The 26,093-nt window shown below is 24.4% G+C and overlaps 2 protein-coding genes across 2 annotated transcripts in view; both read right to left on the minus strand.

Moving 5' to 3' along the window:
• Positions 1-26,093, minus strand: part of LOC126902357 (adhesion G protein-coupled receptor E2-like) — a 96,420-nt gene that overhangs the window by 36,380 nt on the left and 33,947 nt on the right. The gene's annotated exons all lie outside the window — the stretch shown is intronic.
• LOC126902355 (uncharacterized) lies at positions 22,110-25,247 on the minus strand. Its single transcript, XM_050679522.1, has 2 exons — positions 24,335-25,247; positions 22,110-23,180 (listed from the first exon to the last, which is right to left on the minus strand). Exons 1-2 carry the CDS (start codon positions 25,177-25,179, stop codon positions 22,313-22,315), a joined length of 1,713 nt encoding a protein of 570 aa, XP_050535479.1. The 5' UTR covers positions 25,180-25,247; the 3' UTR covers positions 22,110-22,312.

Raw genomic sequence — 26,093 nt, forward strand, 5'->3', positions numbered from 1 at the left:
AAAAAAAAAGCATAAAATTTTAAAATTATTCTGTACTAATGTGTATCCTTTATGTGTCATATTTTTATATTGGTCTGTCATGATATACACAGTATATCATTAATGTACTATTTAAAGCTTTAATTAATAAATCACACAAAATTATATATATACTAATAAAAAAATAATATATATATACACCTTTTAAATGTTTAAATATACTAATGATATTCCGCAGAAAAAAGCATATATTAATTATATAAAAGAAAGAGGAAATAATAAACAATATGTAATAATAATGTGTTAGACATAAGGTAATAAATAATATGTAAGAATTTTTAGAACAAACGGTAGATCATTATGAAATGTAGATTGTTATTGACGAAAATGTAATAAATTACGAATAATAAGAAATAATGGTAGCGTCAGTGATCACTTCTTGCCTTTGAACTAACTATCAAATTTAATATAAAAAGCCCAAAATATTGAGCATTCTGGCTCAGATGTCACTCTGATGGTGGTCAGAATGCTCTCACTTGCTCAGATACGGTCAGTTATTCACAGAGGCACTCACTACGCCCAATCATTCCATACTTTCATNTCACAGAGGCACTCACTACGCCCAATCATTCCATACTTTCATAACGAAATATATGCGACAAGTGATCCGGAGTCTCTACAATTATATTTATACAAGAATACAATATTTATTCATTTCAGCGTGTCATTAGAAATATCATAGCAGGAAACTAATAATTTCACCAAAAATATATAAGGTTTAGAATTAAATTTCATGAGTACATAGATTAAGTAGGCATGCAGGAAAATCAAGTGTCATCGAAAATAATAAAAAAAAAAATTGAAAAAAAACCCAACACAGTGGTGACGTGGCATAGTTGGATCAAGTATAATATCTAACAGTGATTAAAATCACTATCATAAAAAACGCTTCAATGCAAATCTTTAGATAGTGTTTAATTTAAAAAAAATGGGTGGATTATTTCAAAAGCTACATGATATTTTATTTCCTTATTTATATCCTGATTACAAGTTTTATGATTTATAACTGTAATATATGAATATATATATATAATATAAAATATATAAAGGGAAATGGTGTTATTTAAAAAAAAAAGTATGTCGAATGAAAGAGGGAATAAATATTTCTCATAAAAAAATTGTATTGATCCATACACTTTTCAATAAGTTATAGCATTATAAAGTTAAAAATGTAAAATATAAAATCGAGAATTTTTACACAAAAAGAGAATTCGGTAACTATTTTCACCGTGAAGATAAAATAAAGTCCGAAATATTTTTTCTTACATAATAAAGTATATTACATAAGTTTTAATTTAAGGTTTATATAAAAGTGTCAATATTTCCGGAACACTTTCAAATATAAAGTTGAAAATGCTATTTATTTATGAAATAGTTGTCATTTTAAATCCCCCCCTGTGGGCAGATAAAGGATCAGATTTATAAAAAAAATATACCAAATGATAAGTAAAGACATCAAGCATCTATATAAAAAAAAGTTATTTGGATATGTTCATTTTTAAAAAAGTTATAGCAGTTTTAAGTAAATAAATTTGAAAAAATTTCGAAAATGAGCAATTTTTAAATTTGAAATTTTTTTGGAGATTTCCCACATTTACGGGGAACGAGGGAATTTTTTTCAATTTTTGAGGATAATGTCTTCGACTAGATACGATTTGTGATCTTTTGACGTATCGTTAAAAGAAATCCGTTCGGAGAGAGCTGAGAAAAAGTGGTAACAGACACAAAAAAAAAAAAAACACATCATAGTAAAACCAATACCTTCTCAGCTTTGCATCGAAGCTAATATTCCAAATAAATTTAATAAATCGATAATGTTTTTACAGAGTTACTTGGCAGAGTTATATTGTTGCTACGTGTCTATTTCAGGAATTAGGTTGGAGGTTTATATGTATAGCCAACATACCACTCTGGGTAGACACACGAGGTGACTCAATCCTATCATCGATAACCATCAAAACTAGTGGCATTATTGATATTAATAAATTAACAATTAATCACAATAAATCTCATATTTATAGAGTAAAGATCACTTTATTTTTCTATCATCTTCTATCTTTCTTACAGACCCTCGTACTCATACCCCTAGTCATAATATTATTAATACAATAAAGTAGTAGCTCAAACAAGCACCCAACCCTCTCATATTTAATTTATTTTATTATCTCTTTATAAGTTACTACGTGTGCTCTTTTTGAGTTACTACAGGTCAAATAGTCGCTTACAATAGAACATTGATTCTAACTAGTTTTTTTATAATTAAATCTAAATTTTAAATCTGCGTTACAATGATGGTACCATTTATATTTGATTGATATCAAACAGCATAAACTTATAAATTCCTTGAAGTTGTGAGGTATAATAAAAAATTCTTAGTGAAATAATAGTTTTGTGTATACTTCAATAAATTTTAATTTGATTAAAATTCTAAGAAAATTATACTATGTTGAACACTTGAGTACCATTGAGACCATTTACTAAATTAAATAAACTTTATTGGTTTCAATGATTTTAAAATATAAACTTTTTTGATCCTGTGAGTTTTTCTACTGAAAAAACCATGTTAATACAATTTGAAAGGTTTATTTCTGTACATATGGAGTATAAACAAAACGAATGTTGAAAATCAATGCCCTTGGGAAATTTATACAGTTTTTACGAGAAACAAGGATCATTATATTACAGAATAAGAGAAAAAATATAGACAGAAGCGAAATAATGCCAAAACAAAAGAAGTGCAACTCTGTAAGAATGAAAGAAAAATGAAAAATGAGTCAATTAATAACTTTCGATATCTTAAACTTATATGTTCTTTAAATGTCAAATGAATTTTTCTTCATTTTATGTCTTGAAATTTTATGTGGTTTTAATATACGTTAAGTCAATACGTTTACTATTAATTATATGAAAAAGAATATAAAATATTATAACATATTCTTCGAATGAAAATATCAAATTTTTAAAAAAGAATTTTGCTAATTCAAAATTAGATAAAATATAAAAGTTAAAAATAAATGTAATTTTCTCAATCTTAAATACCATAAACTAAAGACATGTATAATTACTATTTAATAAAAAATATTTTTAACACGAATGGATTTAATTTTCTCGAAACATGTATTCATCGTACAAATCTCAAAGTGCTTTCTAAATTATCTGATTTAAATTGTTTAATTTCTTCAGAAATATTGTACATCAATCTATAGATAATACGCTGTACTTTTGTGTATACATTATGCAAGTATGAATACACTTTGTTCATTTTTCACTTATTATAAGAAAGATTTGAATTAAATAAAAACTCTTAATATTAAAATTATTCAAGTGCAGAATTTATTCTGTGGTATAGAATTAAAAATTAGATATTTTTGTTGTTTCATTAAATCATCTTATAAACAAATACTATGTAAATTTTTAGAATCTCTATCTTGTAGTATTATAAGAAAATGCTGCTACTACGAGTAACAGCATTTTTTTTTTTTTGTGAGTATTCATTAAATTATCAAGTCTTATACAATAAAATTCAATGAATCTACTATTTTACATTAGTTTATATGTGATTAAATTTTTAATTGTATTGTTATTAAATTTATATCTTTAACGCCGTAAAAAACTTATGTATTCTTTGTATTTAACCTGTTTTTAAATTATTAATTTCTTCTTATAAAGCTTATAAATTTTCTCAATTATTTTATGTCAATTTTTAAATTTAATTGATTATCAAACTGTTTATTATTTATTTGAATTAATAAAAAGTAAAGAACTTAATACAAGAGCATAAAATCATACTACATAATTTTATACTTAAAGTAATATATTCTTTTTTGCTGGGGTTATGAAGAATATTGAATTGTTATTGAAACTACTCAAAGTAAAGTTTATTTACCATGTATAAAATATACATTAGGTATAAAGAAGTTCTTGTAGAAACCAACTCTGAAATGGAAATGCCTGTAATGCTAAAGGATTTCACTAAACTGAATTCAACGGCAATTTGGTTTAGTAGTTTAAATCAGTTTGACAGAAACCCAAAAAACGCACCGGAAAAATAGTGGGATAGTGAATCAGTGATCAATTTTACATGTTCAGTCATCCAAATACAAGTGAGACTAGTCATATTAGAATGATGCATTTTACTATATTTTGCGTTTTAAATATACTATATGTATACTTGACGAATTGAACTTGTGATTTATTAAGGCATTATGTAAAGGTGTATAGAAAAACTATAAATCTTGATTGAAGTTTTCTGGTTAGTTAAATCCTTTATCTGTAGTACTAATATACTTTCAAGAAATGTATCTCACTTGAAAGAATTTAGGTTTTTTGGAAAAAATATTTAAAAGTGTATTGTATTATAATAATTTAATTTAGTTAATTTTTAGTAACAATGATAACATTTTTATTTCCAGACACATAAATTATATTATATTCTGATTACATATTTATATTGTATATGAACTTGAACATGTAAAATTAAAATATTAAATCAATCAAAAATCTTATTATTTTATCATTGAATTTTATCAATCATATTTTTTAAGTGTAATATAATAGATAAAGTACTATCTTTAAATGTAAAGTGAGTTTGCATTATTGAAAAATGATTATACATAGACTTTGTATTTGTCATTTATTTTAAGTTAATATACTTATAGGCTTAAAGTATAGAAAAAAGTTTTTTATTTTATTTCAGTTAACGGTATTTTTCATAAATTTTTGTAAGTTCTGATACTCTTAAATTAAACATTGACGAATAATCCTTTTTAAATAAAAATTGTTTTGGGTTACTTAAATAACATTAAATTTATAGAAATAAAAATTAAGATTATTAAGAGTAAATGGACATAATAGTTTATCATGAAAAGCCATTTCAGATGATGTAAAATAATTTTTCCTTTTTCTTACATTTTTAGAAAAAAGTAATAAGATAAAAACAGAAGTTTAATATGTATTTAAACTGGATGATGTAAATGTTATATATACCATTTTTTTTATAAATCAACAATAGTATCTAAGTCAATAAAGCTACAGGTTTTCTTTAGAAAGTTAGGTTTTAATGGTTTATATAATAAATATAAATAAAACAATATTTAAGAATGAATATTAAAGAAATTACACAGTTTGGCGTTAAAAAGTTTAAGTAAATGTCATTATACTTGTATTTTCAGTGGTATTGTATGTTTCATCGTGTGTTCTAACTCAATAGAACTTTTTCAATGGTAAAAATAATAATAAATTTTCATGTTCAAATTAATGAATTGTCTAATAATAAGTATTTAGATTATTTTTTAATAATCATGTCGTCATAAATCATATGATTAATATAATTAATACGGAATACTTAGTTATTAACAAAATAAAATACAAATCTATGAATAAATAAAATGGAGTTGTATTTTTAATTTCCTAGCGTGATTTGTTAACTTTTCATTTTTTATCACACACAAAAAAAGTAATTATTAAAATAGTATTAATATGTTATGTCAAATTAATCAATGCTTCCTTTTAAATTACAATAAACGTTCCAGCTAATACTATAGTACATTTATATTTACATAAGTGTATATTTATGCACTATTACATAGTATTATTATACTTAGATAATTCAGTGTGACCGTATACAAAATGTTCAGTTAATAGATCATAAATCAATGTCAAAATTAAATCATTTAAATTCTATTTTGATTCAATTGTTACAGCAGTGGAAGTTGGTTGTCTACTAAACTTTTTCAATTAAAATTGTGTTCTTATTGCCTTAAAACTACATACCAATATTGTTTAATAATCAATTTAAAACTTTAATAGAAAACTTTCTATAAGCGATGGGATATTATGTTTTTATTACTTTGTACTTTAAATCACAATTTCGAGTATTTTAAAAGTTTCTATCAGTTATTTTTCCGATTACTTGACTATTGATATTAATTTAGTCAAATATTTACTTTTGAGATAAATTCAGTACATTTTAAACTTTAAATAAGTATAATTTTCTCAAAAAATCGCAATTGAGTAATATTTTATATTTTAAATTGAATCAATATATATATATATATAAATATAATTTTTCTTCATTAAATAAATCATATATATGTAAAAAAAATAGTATTGCACAGATTAGAGGTAAATTGAATGAATTTAACATTTTAAAAATTTTATTTTTTTTCTGAAAATTGTTGGTCTAGAAAAAAAAAGCAAAATTTAGAAACGTCAAAATCAATATCAATAATAATAGACAATCGTTATCAATAACAAAAATAATTATATTGACTTTGTCGGTAATCGACCAATTACTGGCATAAAAAAAATTACAAAAAACTAAGCATAGTCGACAGTAAAGTTACAACTTTGGATCTGTAACTATAGCTGATCTATAAATATTCTATATAATATCACAATTCATGAAAGCTTTAACACATTCATATCATAAATATTGAATAATTTAACTTTTATAATAGTTCATAATATACCTTAAGAACTACGTTTTTAATTTAAATAATACAAAATTAGTGCTTTTCGTTTTATCTGAATTCATGCGACGTTATTATCGTAATATACTAATAAATATAGTGTATTATGCTTAACGTTTTGGAATTAATTTAAATTAAAATAATTATAAGTATTTTAAGTTATTCTCGAGCTACTTTCATTTTTACCATTTTCATTTCAAGTTATCCAAAAACTTTTTTACATTAAGAATCACGATTTAGATATTAAAACAAAATTTTGTCATGGAACTAATTAACACTTTTATTTGAGTTGGTTTTACTGAAAATCTTAATATTTAAAAAGTCAAGTTTGCTTAAAATTATGAAAAAATAATAATATTTTTTACTTCCTTTGTCAATAGGATTCTAAAAAGATTATATGATTTAAAATTAAATTTTTTCATTTAGCTTTAAAAAAATATGTATAGTAAAAAATAAAATAACAAATATTTATCATATTCACTGTTTCTCAGGGTTAAATGTAAAGTTTTAATGAAACGGTGGTTTAATGATTATTTTAATTGTATACTTCCAGTTAAGAATAATAACAATGTTGCTTATCTAAATAAGCTATTGCTAATGGCCTCAGACAGAAAACTTTAGATTTGTTATAGGTAAGTTTCTAAAATAACTAAACTTTGTTTTGAATATCAATTTATTACAATAATGATGGCATAGTTTATTTTAAATATATTAAATCAATACGATGGTTGAATTTTAAATTGATCAAATAACTGTTCGTAAGTATAAACAATTAAAAATATGAAGGGAGATTAACCTCAAAGAATAGAATCTAAAATATAATTATAATATTTACTTATTAAATTTAGCTGTAAATTCAAAATAATTATAAGGGAATGTTTATTTATAGTTAATAATTAAATAAATAGACCTTAGAATTTTTATTAATGTAATTTAAATAAAATTGTACTATTTCTTAAAATTAAAATTTATCAATTTTGAAACAGCTTTTTAATTTAGTTTATATTTTTAAAACATATCAGTATATAAATTTATGATGAATAAACCTTTTTTTTATTCCACTCTAGGTTCAACTAAAGGTTTGATTGTAAGGCTGTAGGAAAATTATGTATTATAATATTCACTTTACTCAGAGTGAATCATTATTTGTACTTCTGATAAGATATCGTATAAATTTGATCAGCTATTACTAGTGTTCATTGAATTGTATATTTTTGTTATTCATTACACGTAAAAGTTCCATGGAATATTCAAGGAAGTTAAAGCCTCACCGAATACTGAATGGGCAATTCGATTTGATTTGTAGTTATAAATTTATCACTGAGATGTTTTACGATATAAACTACATATTTTTGGGTCGTAAACAATTGCAGAATGCCAATTCTAATAGACAAAAAAGATAATTTACTTCTTATCTTGTTTTTGTCAATACTCGGAATATACAACATTCAAATTAATTGTTTTTATCTTAGGTATAATGTGCCCACAGACCACCAATTTTAATGTTGATAGTTAGAAATAATGTCGAATATTTTTTATAATAAACAAAATCCTACTTTGAATCAAATCAGTGATTTAATTAAATTAAATTATTTCTCAGGATACTTAAAAAAATATTTAGTCTTCCTAAGGTCTTTTTTTACAATGGACTGTAAAGTCATCACAAACTAACGATTAATCCCTTGGGATTGTTTTTTCCTGATAATCGTCTCTTACGACACAAAAGGGAATAAAAACGACGTAATGCTATTGTTACCCACTATAAGCATGTAGTTCATTGGTTTGTATAAAAATATTGTACTACTCGATGTGTCAAAAACGTTAATTATTTTTATTTGGATTTTCTACCAAAAATATTTACATTGTTTTTTGTTTTATCAGCAGCATCGTGTGTAGTATACAATTAGGTTTAAATCGCAAAAAGTTATTAAATAAAGTTTTTCATTTTTTTATTCGATAATTAAATTATTTTGTCACAGTAATTCATTAAAAATTTTGAAGAATCTATTAAAGTCAGGGAAAGAGAAGATCAAAAAATATACAATCGGTTAACTGATTTACATGTGTTTAGTGACACGGTTTAGATTGAGAATTGCTATTCTTTCTGGAGTGATATTTTTATTAAATTTTATAAGCATAACTATCTTATTACCTGTGTATTATACAAACGAAAATATTATCATCTTATTGAAAATATGTAAGTTGATGTTATTAAAATTATACATTTTTATAAGTCTAACAGTAATCTTCGCATTGATATTACCCTTTTAATAAATTTAATAAAAACAGTGCAAACATAATTATAATAACCACACCATTTAGGTATTATAATCACGTTTGATCCACCAAACAAATACGGTTTATGGACATTTTAAGTTCAATACATACTTGAGCACTCCCTTATCACAAAGGTTTATTGTAAACAATGAAAACAACAATTAGATGTCTAGTATCCACAATAGAATAGGGTATTTGTGTCTTTTCATATAGAAACAATGGGTTTAAAATTATACATTTGTATTATCTTTTTTTTCTAAAGGCTGAGCTTTGTTATAGCCAGTCAAGTATAGTTGAACTGTTATTTTTATTAAGGAAAGGGTTAAGTGCAGTGGTTTCTCATTGCCTTTGGCACTGGGAGTTTGGCGATTTTACCAATGTTAAAACGTCCGTATAGTTACAGCGACAAGCGCAGCTTAACTCTTGTAATTATCAATAATTTCACCACACCATGCCACATTTGTATTTTGAACATGGAATTTTTTTTTAAAATGTCCCGATTACTTATAGATATGTATAAATAAGATCTTTGCTGAAGCCTATTGTTATCAATAGCAATAAGTAATATTAGTGCGTCAATAATATTGAATCTCATGAACCGAATGAGGAGAATTAGAATATCGAGATATATTTGTTAATAATTACTTTTAGATTGTAGCAACAGCGTAGAATTTATTTAAAAATATTGAAATTACTATTAATGTTGGTTCAAATAATCGCAGTAGGGATACTCTAGAAAATCAATCAAATAATTATCACTATGTTAAAGTAAAACCTCTAGAAAGGACGACATTCGGAGGAAATTGATCAATGGTGTTTATTCGAAATTAATTTTAAGTCACATATTTATTCTATTTTAATAAATTCTATCATTTGAGAAGTGCATTAACTGGAGAAGTGAGTTTATTAATACAAAACTTCAAAATTATGGAGGCAAATTAAGATTTTGCATGGTAAATTATAAATGCAAGGTATGAAAATAAGCGTTTTTAATTTAAGCGCATACAAAAGAAATAATGTTCACAATAATCATAATAACAATCACATTTTACGTGATTCATTTAAAAATACCGTGTTATATGTTCAAAAAACAAACCCTATCTGTAAATGTCCAGATATTTTAGCGTGAAGTAAAATAATCGTAAATTAAAGGTAATGGAATTAAAATTATGTTTTAATTGTTTAAAAAATGACCATTTTATTGATCATTGCAATGCACAAAGTTTATGAAGTGTCATGAAGCACAATTGACTTTTACACAAATCAAATAATAATGACAACATGGATAATAATGCACAGATTAATATGAATACTGCAAATAAAGGTCAGAAACAAACATAATTAACAACAACGACTGTGAGAGTGATAAACTCTACCGGTAATTATATAGATGCCCATGCGTTTTTTGATAGTGGTTTGCAGAGCAATATTATGACCATTAATCTAGTAAACAATTAAGGACTACAAAGGGAAAAAGTGAATATACCTATTAGTGGTAAAAGTGATTCGAAAAATAGTATCAAACACAGGGAGATCATCGTTTCCGCCAAATCTGAATAAGGTTGGCTTTTTATTTCCACCAAACTGATAATCTACCTGACTATCTACTAAAAAAATTAAGAACCATTTAGTTTTATCTATGAGTCACCACGAGACAATGGCGATTTTAGCGTACGGGTAGGGTTGGTAGCTGCCCCTACCAAAATATTTGACATTTATTATTGCTCTATTAATCACCCCCTAAATACAGCTTTGGTTTTGAATAATTACTTGTTTTATCCCATAGGCACACCTTTATAAACAAAATATGACGTTTACCAAAGGTAAATAGGTTATAATAGATAACTGTATGTAAATATATATTATTGTAATAAATAATAGAAACATAATTAATAAGAAAATACAAAGTCATTAAGACATTGATACAAAATTCAAATATTAATATTAAGCTTGAAAGATATCTGTTACGTGTAGTAATATAATAAAAAAATAGATCTATGGTCTGTACATTTTTCGATAGTTGTTGGAAACTAATTTTAAAAATTAAAATCGACTAATTTCAATTTTATTAAATTTATCAATTGCCTTTTTTGTTCTTTAGAAACGAATTTCAATTTTATTCCGTAATCTTTTTGAGACTGTATTATTACAACTATATATTTTAGTATAATTATGAGATTGAATTTTTTCTATTGAAATTTTTAAAAATATATAATTTGAAGGATGTTCTTATAAAATTGTTCATCAAAATGTGAGTGGAACGATTTATAATTATTTGTTGTTCAATCCATCAACGCCCAAATTTTTGGAAGATATTTGCTTTCCTCAGAAGTATAATTGTCAATTAGGTTATTTTGGCAAATATAGCTAGTATTTCTCAAGTTTCTATTTGTAGACAGGTATAAAACTATCGGTTTGGCGGAAACGATGAACGCCCCAAACACAAAATTAACGCTTCTTAATGTTTAAAACTCGACCTATATGCGACAAAGATCAAATTTTTCGTACTACCAAAAACAACAGATTTAATAACACGTCAATGCGTAACATTTATATCCTGAAAAATATCATAATTGCCAATACATTTATTATACCGCGAAGTATCGATGTATTAATAGGAACGGGTACATGTTGGGACTTAATGCGTATTAGTAAATCTCAACAACAAGATGGCTCGTTCTTGCAAAAGACTTGTTTAGTATGGGTAAATGTTGATGAAGTCACAGATAAAGGCGAGAATAATCAAGCGACGTGTATGTTGGTTATGGTAAATAAAGATGAGACATTAGAAAGTAAAATTGAAGCTTTTTGGGAGATTGAAGTGGTCACAAACCAATATATTTTCACGGAGGAAGAAACATTATGTGAAGAGCATTTTAATAGAAATGTTACTCGTAATAGTGAACGTAGGTTTATAGTGAGATTACCATTCAAGATAATATTCAATTAAGTAATTCATCCTATTCAGCTTTACGAGAGTTATTATATTTGGAAACCAGATCAATAAAAAACGACAGTTTATATGTACAAATCATTTATGCGCGAGTATGAAGAACTTGAACACATGCAGTATATAGGCAGATAAAAATGAAATATATCGAACAGATTATTATTATTTACCGCATTCATATGTTACAAATGATAATAGTTGTAGCACCTGTCTACTTTTTGAGTCCAACAGTACATCAAAGACCAGTAATAGCTTACTGTTAAACTACATTTTAACGAACGTTCCAAAAATACAACCTGACCTATTTAATATTGTACGTTTTCGTATACATAAATATGCATTTTCAGCTGACATCTCAAAAATGTATAGACAAATATTGATACATGAAGACGTTCAGGATTACTAACGTATACTATGGTGTTCAGATTAAAACGAAGAAATAAATATTTATAAATTGTGTACAGTAACACACGGTGGATATTTGTGCAAAAATTATGGCAAGAGAAAATAGATTGGGTTGATCAAACACCTTCACTATTATTAAATGATTGGTTAATATGTATAAATAATTTACAGCATCTCAACGCTTTAAAGTATACCGCGGTAATTGGGTGTGACTCAAATACAAGAAAAAAAATACATGGGTTTGCAGGTGCATCACTAAGGACAATAGATGCATAATAGGTACATACATACAATAAACAACAGTGTTTTAATTACCACGCGATTGAAATGTGTAAAATCGAGAATAAGCCCTTAGAATTATGTGATATTCCAAGGCTAGAATTAAACACTGCAGTAGTTTTAGAAAGATTGGCTAGTTCTATAATTCCACTCCATTGTAAAATAGCCGCGCAGTATTTTTGGACTGACTACAATTATATTAGCATAGATAAAGTCGGATTAGAACACTTGGAAAACTTGTATCACAAATCATAATGCTGAGATAAATAGACTAACTAATACGTCTAACTGTAATCATACAATATCAAATGAAAACAAATCTGATATTATAACAAGAAGTTTTAATTTAGAAGAGTTAAAAAAGGAATAACCTATGGTGAAGTGGACAATGATGATTACAAGAGGACAAATTCAAAAGGCTAAATAAATATGCTGTTGAATGTACACCGAATGAAATAGTAGAAAATGAAAAGAAAAAGGTATGTTTGCGCACGCTACTATCCACTATCCACAAATTCATAGTTAATTTTTCACAAAATATTTTTTAATAAATAAATTATGCAATATACTTGCATATATATTACGTTTTAAAAAAAATTGTTTATCAAAGTCAAATAAAACACAAAAAAATATAGGAATTTTATTTTCTAAATGATTAATGAATATAATAATTTAATATTAAAATCACTACAAAAAACCCAGCACAGTGGGATCACGGCATAGTGGTAACGTGGCATAGTTGGATCAAGTATAATAATATCTGACAATGATTAAAATCACTATCATAAAAAACGCTTCAATTCAAATCTTTAGATAGTGTTTAATTTTGAAAAATAGGTGGATTATTCCAAAAGCTACATGATCTGCTATTTACGTATTTATATCCTGATTAAGATAAAGTATGTCGAATGAAAAAGGGATATAATTATTATTTCTCATAAAAAAATTATGTTGATCCATACACTTTTCAATATGTCATAGCATTATAAAGTTAAAAATGTAAACAAATAAAATCGAGAATTTTCACACAAAAATAGCATTCGGTAGCCATTTTTACCGTGAAAACAAAATAAAGTCAGAAATTTTTTTTTTCATAATAAAGTACAAGACATTAGGTTTAATTTAAGATATATAAAAAAGTGTCAGACTTTCCGGAACACTTTCAAAAATTAAGTTGATAAATTAAATGTTTTGTGAAAAAGTTGTCATTTTAAAATCCTTGCCTGCGGGCAGGTAAAGGGTCAGATTTATAAAAAAAAATACATCATATGACAGTTAAAGACATCAAGCATCTATAAAAAAAAGTTATATTGATTTGTACATTTTTGAAAGAATTATAGCAATTTTAAGAAAAAAAATTAAACAAATTTCATAAATGAGCGATTTTTAAATTTGAATTTTTTTTTTTGAGATTTCCCTCATTTACGGGGAACAAGGGAAATTTTTTCAATTTTTGAGGATAATGTCTTCGACTAGATACGATTTGTGATCTTTTGGCGTATTGTTGAAAGAAAGCGGTTCGGTGAGATCTAAGAAAAAGTGGTAATATACAAAAATAAAATAAAAACACATCATAGTAAAACCAATACCTTCTCAGCTTCGCATCGAAGCTAATAAATACTTTAATTTAGACTTAGAAAGTATAAGTAAATATGAAAAAGTATTACCAAAAAGTAAATTATTCAATTTAAATCCGTTTATATGTACAGATGAGGGTAGGTGGTAGATTAGAAAATTCAAACGACTTATCACGTGATCAAAGACATCCAGCTGTTATTCCAAAAGATAAAATAACGGAGTAGTTAATTACATATGAATTTAAAAGATTATTACACGGTGGTTTGCAAACTGTATTATTGTCATTGCGGCTACGTTATTGGATTTTAAGTAGACGTGTAGTGGTGAGAAAAATATACATAAATGTATTATTTGTTTTAAGACAAATCCTAAAAGTTATTTGCGTAATAATTATGGGATTCATTGGTGACTTTGCCTGAACCAAAACTCTCTACGTTTAAGCAAAATTGATTATCAAGGTGGCAAAGAGTTCAGCAAATAACTCAACAGATATGGCAATGTTGAAGTATGGAGTATATTACTCAACTATAAAAGAGAACAAAATGGAAACAAACAAATAACCGCGTTTTGCAAATTGGGTCAATGGTAATAATAAAAGACTCAAACTTGCCTCTTTGAGAAGAGTTATTAAGGTGTATCCTGCTGGTGATGGCGAAATAAGGGTTTTTTTGATACGAACAGTTGAAGGGTGTAAGAACGTGCTATTAAATATTTATGTCCTTTACCTTTTAAGGAACTAGGGGTGAATAAAAATGTTAATTAACTGTGTAAGGATAAAAAAATAAATTTTTGTTCGATTTCATAAATAATGTCTATGTGAATAATATAAATTTATATGTATGTATATATTTTATTATTGTACTATATCTCGTAACAAAATTTTGTAAATTATTTTGTGAGCGAATCATTATATGACGTTAACAATCTTAATATAGTAATTTAAGATTAAATGCACAGCTTTAATATTTATTTGTCACGGTTGTCGTACTTATACTCAGACAAACTAAATATATTTTTCCTTTTTGAACCCTTATAAAATTATAATTTTAAAGGTATTACTGTACGCACGTCTTATCCTTCGTATAATATTTACACCAAAAACAATAATTAATTTAAGGGCTGAATTTATCAAATAATCGGTTGATATTTTGTTCATGTTTAAAAATCAATCACTAAAATATTGAACCAATAAATATACTTTTCATTTTGTGTATAATTTTTGTGTACATGATTTTTTGTATGGATATGTGTGAAATTACATTAATTTTTAACAAAAAATTAGTGGGTTAAGTTTCAAATATAACAATTGAAATGACACTAAAGTTTATACTGTTGGGTAGTTGCTTTTATGCAAATAGTCGTATACAACGTCGACAAAATAAATAAAAAACGATATAAACTGCGTTGCATTGGGTATTTTCAAAACATTCTAATATTTGTTGAAATTTTGAATGCTTCACGCTGTGTGCGTATTCAAATATTGTTGTGGGTCCAACTTGCAATTTACGTATACCTACATGTTCACTGAACTCTTCGTTTCAATTTCTTTTGTTGAAATATTCCCTATCTTTTTGTTTTGTAAATAATATAACACTTTGACAGCTTTATTCCATACAATTTATATTGACCGGGTTTTCTCATACTATGAAAAATGAATGTAATATTTATTATAGATAATATTTATGTCAACTTCTTCTATTACATTGCTATATCGGGCGAAAATGAAAAAAATCTATTTTATGCCGATCCAAAACTTTTAACTTCAATTAATGAGTATTACACAAATATTTTTATAATTAATTATGAAAAATAAAATAATATAACATATATAATACAATATTTATTAATAAGTTTCGATACTGAAATCATAAAACTCACTAAAAATATCAATTATCCAAAGACATGTTTAAGAATTTTTTTTTTACATATTCATCAAGTTTAATTCATTTTTTTGGAAATTAAAATTCAATACATTTATTATGTACACATAATTAACCTAATGTTCGTTAGTAAAAAATCGATAACATTACTATTAATTTGTACTGTTAATAAAATAATGTATTCTTCTTTATTTATTTAAATATATTTTATATATCATGGAAATCGAAATTCTTATGAAAACAAAGTAACGAAACGCTTAAAAAATGATCATTCTCAAGCTAAAATGTGTTCAACATAAGTTAGAGAATATAATCCCGACGATAACATTTTTATATATAAGTACAAACAATTTATTTCTATAAGATATAATCTGAATTTTGATTTTAAACGAGATTCATTAATTAGACTAACTGGAATTAAAAGAAAATACACTGATTGAATATCTTTAACTGATATTTATAATTAATGATAAATTTAATTTAAAATACATTATATAAGATATAAGATCTTTAAATATAAATACTATATTTATTAATCTAACAAGTAAAAGAACTAAAAGAAAGTCATATTGTAATTTTATTCTACAACAGGCTATGATTTATGTTATCGGTTTATTTAAAATATAATTTCTTCAATATATTTTCTTGAATTGTATATTTTTAATTTAAATTAAGTGCATTTTTTTAATGTAAAAAATCTAAGCTATCACAATAATATTATTTTTAAGTGGTTACAACAACTACATAATATGTAGCTGCTGTAATAATTACATATATTATATATAATTATTGTCAGGGCCGTATTTAGAGGGTAATTCAAAGGACTGCAGTAGCCTCCCCCTAAATAATTCATAATAGCAAAACCTAAAAATGTTTACAACGTACGGTTGATAAAAAAAAAATTTATATTCTTTTATTGATAATTATTATTATAAAATCGATGAAAGCTTTGAAAAAATAAGTTGACTGTTTTTTTTCGCTCTACAATATTATTTAAAATGTGATTCTAAAAAAATTGGCGGGTGCCAAAATTCACGTAACAACTCCATGCTAAAATTCAAATATGGCCCTGGTGGTTGTTGTAACTACATAACATATTATTAAATCATTAATTTATCAATCATGTTTAGCGTCCTCTTTAAAATTTATTGCTTTTTCTAGAGAGGTCGGAAAACTTACATAACCCAAACGCAACACAATCGAATCTCCTGATAACTACGCACTGAGAAATAACGCGTTACTAAGTTAGGTAGTTACCATATGTTACATATAAATCTGATGCTAATTTATTGATATTTGTATAAAATAAAGCGATAGTCTGTTTTATTATTTTTTAATACACAGAAACATTTTAAATACTATTCCTTAAAAAAATGAGATGAAATGTATTTAATTAAATGTTGTTCTTAGAACTTTAATAGTAATAATTAATAATACTTTAATAACTTTAATAATAATTTAACCATTAATTAAATTTTATGAAACTAGATATTATCTCAGATAAATAATTATGAAGTATAATTTAGTAATAAGTATTTTTTCTTTAAATTATTTTTTCTAACTGAAAACGTTATTATATTCATTAAGATTTTATTTTTATAAATTCTACTCGCATTGATTTTTTTCAACAATTATTTGTTAATATATTTTTTTTTTATCAGTTTTGAATAAATATTTATTTACCGACTTATTTACTTAGTTTTTGCTTTCAATTCATTGTAAATAGCTTAATTTTGTTTGTAAAAATCATTGTATTTAAAAGATACTTTGTAAAGTTTTAATAATATTTTGAAGACCTTTAGAAATACTTAGAAAAAAAAGGCATAGTTTGAAAAATTGTTTTAAACATTCGATTTTTACTTTTTTAACTTTAAGTCTACTTTAAGCTATTACGAAACCAACAATTGTAATTCAGTTATCGTCTTATCCTTAATCTTAAAAATATTAGGATACTTTAAAATAAAATATACTCTTTTGTTTTCACTCACTTGAAAACACTTAGTTTGATCACATTGGTTCTACCAATGTTTCTCCTAAATATTTTCTCTGTTTTTAATATATTACTCCTACCTTTTATCTAATTCCATTTATGTTTGAGTTTATTACTTTGGTAACAATTTATTTTAATTAAAAATTAAAGGTTTTTTTACCTTTCTTAATAGTTTGTATGATAGATGTAACATATATAAATTATATAATATATGTTAATAAAAAAAATATTATTGAAAATTTACTACTCTCAAAATGACTAAGCTTACTTACAACTAGTTAAATATTTGATTATTTTACATTAATTCAAAAGTGTTTCTTTTTTTACTCTCGTATAAAATTTTTTGAGTTATTAAGTTAATCATATCAGCTTATCCCTTTACTTGAATAAATTTAAAAGAGTAAGTTGACTTTTCACTTACTTTTTTAAGTAAAGCTTCTTTAAAAAGATTTACTCTTTCAGATTTCTGGAATATTGCGTATTACCAGTATCAATTTATATATCTTATGTCTAATGAATATATTTCTGTATAACATACAAATAACAGTTTAATACCCCTTACGTACCTACTTGTAATAATAACGATCATAAATATAATATTTACAATTAATGCAAATAAGATTTTGATTTAACTTTTCCGTTAAATTTACGTTTCGGTGATTCAATATCTAATTTAGATATACATTGCAAGGTAAATTTTTTTATTTTATTTTAATTTTTTCTTTTAGGTAAGGCGTTTTCGAGAGAGTTTAAAATGTTTTAGCTTTAATAACTTTGAAAAGTATTATTTATAACATGGGCGTTATCACAAGAGATATGGGAGGTAGAACCCCTAAGCTGAATAATGTATGGCAAAGATGTTTTTTAGAGAGGGTAACAAATTATGTAAAAGTAAATATTATTTTATATTTTAATCAACTGGAATAGATTAAATGAATGTATGTATTTGATACATCTATTGTGTATTAATAATAAATTTAAAAAATTTATGATATATAATGAATACCTAATAAGTATAAACCAATTGAAAACTTAATTATTTTTTATTAAAAAATGCATTGAGTAGATGTGTATAATAATAATGATAATAATGTAAAATATCATTCTGTGTTTAATACAAAAAAAAACTGTTCACCAATATTTAGCATAACGAATGATTTATTCGATTGTGTCTTATTAAAATGTGCACATTTTAATTTAATCAACCTCGAAAGCCATAGTTTTAATTACTTTTTTTTTTGCAATTATTCATGTCACTGAGAAACATATGAGATTAACTACCCCAAGTTTTTGTGTTTAATACCTCTAAAAATAAAATCATAATATGTAGTTTTGTCATGAAAATGATTGTAAACTTGATTTTAGTTATCTCTTAAACCCAAGATAATAGTTAAACTGATATGTCAACATAATAATGACATAAAAATAATTGGTTTCTGAGGAATAACAATTGATGTGAAATTCGAAAAGTCATTTTCCATAAAATACGGATCAATTTGAGAACTGTACCCGATTAAAATGACAGTTATAGAACAGTAACACGTGATCATTACGTTGCTAACGGCCTTGTCATCAGAGGGCTACACAAAATTCTTCATTACAATACAAACTATAAATAGGTTCGAATGATTAATGAAAAAGCTTTTTGTATCAATGCTTTCCATTTACCCCAATGATAGGTTAACCTTTATGATTAATTAGTTATTTTTATTTATAACAGTCAACAACAGATGAACAGAAAAGTATAGTTTTTCAGTTAATTAAAAAATATGTATTCTAAGTGAATAATTGACATTGCATATTTTCATAATGAAGAAAATACGTAAACATTAATAAAATAAAAAAGAAATATCCATTCATTAGTCACTAAAATTAAATATTTTAATGATATTATTTTTAATTCAAAATTTATTGCAAATAAAGAGATATAATTAAACTTTGTTAAAGATATCAATTTTGTAATGAATTTTATAAAATGGAGTTGTTTATATGGAAGATAAATTAACAGTTTTAATGTAGTAATTTAATAGTACATTAAATATTAAAACTTTTTAGTTTAGATTTAATTTAAAATCATTTAGCTTTATAAAAGTGAATTTACAAAAAGAAAAAAATATATTGTAAAATATAATATTTGAAAAGGTTAACATTTACATGAAAATACTCATCTACTGATTTAAAAAATGAATATAAAATTATATTAGATATAATATAAAATAAATTTCGAATTTTCCTCTATAAAAAAACTTTAAAAAGATCGTATAGCCCAAAAATCATTAAGTAGCTAAATATTTAAGAGCTTACATTATTTATGTCAATCTAAAACAAAACAAGAATTTATTATAAAAAAAAATTGAAGTTAAAATAATTCTAATAAATTTTATTTTGAATTAGAAAAATTGAACTAAATTGTGTTACTATAAAGTCCAAATAAAACTTTTATTAAGGATTAAGTCAATGGAATGTTATTAAAAAATTTAAATATATTAGGTAATGTTTTAATGAATGTTTTACAAGCATTTAGCGAGAATATAAAACAACTTTGAGGTATTTGTTGAGTAAAATTTTATAATATGCCAAGTACTCATTACAAAGACATTTCAAGTTTAATTTGGTTGAACTCATGTTCAGTGCTTTCATTTTATATAAAAATTTTTGACATTTATTTTATCAATATTATTCATAAAACTAATATTGATTTTTTTAAAACAAGTTTTAGTAAAATACACAGGTCAAAAATATGTATTTATTAATTAAAATCAAAATTAAATTAAAACTAATTATTTAAAATTTAAAATATTAGAAATATAAACCACAAAAATTTACTAAATAATTGCATACACGTTTCGGGATCCATGTTATCATTATCAACGCTAACACATACTGACCAGTCAAATACCAACGATAATTTACTTAAGATAATTATTATCATAAAAGAAATTGAGTGGCTAATATTAAAAGAGTAACCTTGTATTTTATAAGAATTTAGTGAGCATAAAGAACAACTTTGAGTTCGTTCTTGATATAAACGATGTAAGATTTGCTTTATAAGTTATAGAATGTTACTTACTTTGTGAATAATTTATCGATGTAATACTTAAGAGAAAGAAAATATTATGTGTTAAACAAATATAAAATATATTATTGTGTCAACCCTTTGGGATGCCATTTAAAAGTTACTCCATTTTATAAAATATGAGTAGGTTAAAAAAAATTTTAATATGCGGGTGCCAGTGTAATGCACCTGTAAATGTAAACTTTAAAAATCTAAGAACTCAATTTAGCTAATCATTTACGTAGGAAAAACAGGATTTTTTAAGTAAAATATCAAGTAAACAATTCTAATATTTAATAATTGTAACAGTATGTACCTGTGAATTTCATTTGCTATGTAGATGTAGTACTAAAATATAATTTAATACCTAAAATTTAAGTATTCCATTTATCTTATTAAGTATTTGGAAAGAACGTCGTTCACGCACTCACATTCATATTTGGTGAATGTCACGCAAACATAATTTTTATTTCAAATAAAATGTGAACGTGAAAAATTTCACATATTTGATGAATTTGAACAATTTTAAGGTAATTTACATAATTAATATTAGTAATACAGTTTTTACGAAGGCATGACGAATCGCCATAATAAAATTGTATAAAAAAAGTAAGTAATAAATTATACCCGTTATAATATAACGGATATAAATTCATAATAGAAATTATATAATTTTTAATAGTCACTCATTCACTTTATTGGAATGGCGCATTTGACCAGGACCAGCAAAATAGTAAACCTACCAATGCAGTTGGCTTGAAAAGACCACACATGCATAAATGAAAAGATAGAAAATGGTCTCTTTTACTAAAAAAAAAATATAAAAAGGAAACCGTGAAAACGTTTTTGCATTAGATCCCGCAATATCTATCACCAGAACTGCATTAGATGATGAAAAGTTCTTAAAAATGTGTTATTTTTTAATACTCTAATAGTTAAAACAATATATAAAATATTTAGAACATTATACAATTTTGCGTTACACATAAATTAATTTTGAATTCATTTTTAACCCTTTATAATGTTAATGTATAATATTTTTGTTAAAGAAATAAAAAATAATAAATTTATCAATATTTTATTTTAATATTATTAAATATAAGAACCAATATTATTTTTTAATGTAATTATTTATATAACGTTATATATTTATAACTTAATGAAATATTTTTTCTATTGTATTGTAGTGAAGACTGTAACAAATACAGTGAATTTGTACATAAAGATTTGGGGGATAAGTAAAGCAAAATAAGAATTCCGGAAATGTTTTAAAATTATTCGTATCTCATTTAAACATAAATAACTAACAATAATTAAATAATTATTTTATGAAATCTATTTTATAAATTCAACTTTTACTATGTAGTGAAGGTTAAGTAGATAAATAATTCATCTAATTTTCAGATATCGAACAAGTTTATGGTCTAATTTTTTGTTACGGCAGTCAACTTTTTCGAAACCAAGATTTTTATAACATGACATATAAATATCTTCACAAAAATTGTCAAAATAATCACACGCATTAAGATAAATTTGAACTTTCTGTGGAGTATTTGGATCATTCGATATTTTTACTAAATTCTTAAAAAAAATTTTTTTTTCGTTTTTCTCATAAAAAGGTTCTGTTAATAAACACCAATTGTGCAAATAACTTATTTGGCCATGTAAATAAGTATGAAGGTTACTAAGAATAATACGAAAATTTGCTAAATGTTTTTTAATTTTTTCATTAGCTTTTTGATTATCAGTTTCATTGTCAAAATTAATTCGAGAAAAATTATTAGTATTCAATAAATAAAGAATATCTGCAACCCATTCTAATATTTTATGTAAACTAGAATAAGATCTGAGATTAACAATCCATATCGATGATTTATTTAAAGTAATTAGAGCTGTATGCAACCCTTCAAGCATTTTTTTAGATTTGTCTAATGAATTAAATAATTCAATCAAACATTTGTTTCGGAAGTAAAATGAATCATAATTACATAAAAAAAATATAGTAGATAATAATACATGGTAGTTTTTAAGTATTTCTGTATACCTACATCTTAGTAACTTTGTTACATGTTCTTTTTTTATTCGAAAATTTATGTCATCAATTGGGTCACTTATTATAGAATCTAAGTTGTATATTTTATTATAATAAACGATATTTATGTGATTCATTGATTTCCAACCAGTTTCCCTAAGAAGAATATTGAGAGCTACAATTCCATCGTCTTGTTTTATTTGCGGATCTTTTGGAGGTGTGAATCTATTTTAAACAAAATATTATGATTATTACTTAAATATATAAATTTAAATATTATTAACGAGACATTGTTGAATTTTCATTCAGGTTCATTTTGTATAATGGTTTAAATATTTTTATTATAATGTTAAAATATTATTGAATAAAAAAATATAAAATTCATAAAAGAAATTTTTAATTTGATAAATTGAGTATTAATTTCATAATTTTTTAATGGTTTATGAACACTTTTGGATAATTTTACATCTGAATTTTTACGCACAAAAATAGGTATTTATTTATATGAGCTCATATTTATAAATAAAATATCGTTAAACATAGTAAAAATCACTACACAAAAATAATTTTGTAGCGCCATCTTATTAGAATGTCGTTATTATTTTTTATTTTCAAAAACCAATGATTAAAAAAGATAAACTTATTATTTTCTAACACGCAGTTATTTAAATGTTTTACGTGTGTTTAAGGGCAGGTAAACTATTTAAATAGAGGCAATTCAATTTAAATGGTACTTGTCGTGTTAAAATATATTTAAAGGAAAAACAAAATTAACCACAAGTAAAATAAAAGTTAGTTTCAAATACAACAAATGTATATACAGGGTGTACAGTAAGTAAGGAAACAGGTCAATTGTTACAAACAATGAGAACAATAGAAAATCGTTTTCCTACTTATTGAATACCTTATATATAATGTATTTCGTACATAGATACGGAAAAGAAAAAGAAGACAAGAGACGGCGGAACGGATTGGTTTTGCGTGAGATGTCAAAAATCAGATAGTTCGTTCGCTGCCAGCGCTTGGTGGTCGGCCGCGGTCCAGTAGATAGACTTTGCACGCAAACTAGAAAACGGAGGTACTCTAATCAGACTGTACTCTGAATGTAAAAAAAGAGGCTGATGAAAGAATTTTGATAGATGTGTATTAAGTAAATCACTTCGGTATAGGGTACTGTGTCAATTCATATATTTGTTTAGCTCTTAGCAAAATGATTCATTTTTTAATTTGTATACGAGCCGTTTAATATGAACTATATAATACGTGATACAAATGAATTTAAGCTTTAAATTTAAATTTTTTATAATGTCAACAAATGTATAAAGTTATTTATAAAAAATATAAAAATAGAAAATAAATTTAAATGTAGGAATTCTTACTCAGGTGTTTTAGGATTAAGAAATTGTTCAAAGCCAAGATGTTTGTACCAAATTTCTATGGTTTCGTTGTAAAATGAATTAAGTTCACTACATGATAAATAGACGATGTTTAAGTTGTTTTCATTAGAGTATTCCATATTTTTATTAGTAGTCAAATCGGTTTTTATAGAATCGTCGATGATATTACTATAATGAAAACTTTTGTTTAATATTTCTAGTCCGTCTGTATAAAATTTAGTGAAAAATTCTAATTTCATTTCAGAGCCTTCAAGATTTGGTGAGATATTGATATCGAAATTCAATTCTAATATTTTTATAAATTGTTGAAAAAAGGTGATTTCATCAGTAATAGGATTCGGCATGATGATGATTCCAACAAACAAACACTTTATGTCTATGTAGCTTATAAATTTCATAGCATTTTGGAGATATCCAAACATAGTCTTAGAATTTTTCACTTCTACTTCAAGTAATGTTACACAACAAATAAATTGTTCGCAGTCATTTCTTTCATGAAATTGCTTACATTGATTCATGATAATATGCATGTAATCGAGAAATTTATTTAGTATTTCAGTGTACTTGAAAATAAGTACACTTATTGTATAACGATAGTAATGCGAGAAATCATCTAGTTGAGGATTTTCTTGTACATCCATATTATTTGAATGTTGTTTTAGTTTTAGACTTTGCATTTCATTTGATCCAATTTGTGAATGAATGCGAGACACCACTCTATGGATGTATTTCTTATAATCTTCATTATATTTTTTGTATTGTACGCCTTCGTCTGGTTTCAAAACGAAAACGATAATAGATATTAAAATAAATGAATAAAATTCCATTAAAAAAAAATACTTATGTTAAAAACAAATGGTTTAAAACGTAATAAGAATATTTAAAATGAATACATTCATTTAGCGTTCATTATTATTTTATATAATTTATTTGATAGTAAAAAATATGTGTATAAAAATTTTATTTTATATTTTAATTCAATGTAGCGGGTATTTTTTTTTTCAAATACTTTTTACGGTATATATAAATTATACTATGACCAATAACAAATTTCCTATTTAAAATTTTATGTTTTTAATATCAGTTGCTTATAAGAACATCATATAATGAGATCTAATAATCACTGCTAAAAATAATTTAATTTGAACAACATAAAAATTTTATTTAAATGGAAAAAATTGATAGAGAATAGTTAGCTAACATATTTATTGACATAGTAACATTTTAATAATGTTTTATTTTCATTACTTCGATTAAAATAAAATGCTGTTCTTCAATTTCAAAAAAAAAAAAAATTTGAACATCCTGTAAAATTAATTATTTGTTTTGTGTATTCATTTATAAATTTAAATATACTTATATATACAGGTTGATCGGTTTATCATAAACCACTCGATTACTCGCAAAATAAATACAATATTGAAAAATAATTTTTGATTTCTATTAGTAACATATAATCCTTGACTTATCAGTTAATAATAACTAATTATAATAATATTAATATTATATAATAATAATTAATATTTAGAATCATCCCTTATAACTCGAATGAAAGTCAACTTTATTTTTTTAAATGGAAACATACATATTTAACTATCTTATAAAATAGGAAGTAATCTAATAAAAAAAATTACTAGTGGACAACTTTTGAACCAGTATTTTAAAAGTTATTAACAATTTAAAGATATGTCTGGATGTGAGGAGTGGATGCTACTATTTTTAACACTAGTAATTTCCTTGT

Source organism: Daktulosphaira vitifoliae, unplaced genomic scaffold (assembly GCF_025091365.1).
Source record: "Daktulosphaira vitifoliae isolate Bord-2020 unplaced genomic scaffold, ASM2509136v1 Scaffold_3, whole genome shotgun sequence".
In the NCBI taxonomy this organism is placed as follows: Eukaryota; Metazoa; Arthropoda; class Insecta; order Hemiptera; family Phylloxeridae; genus Daktulosphaira; species Daktulosphaira vitifoliae.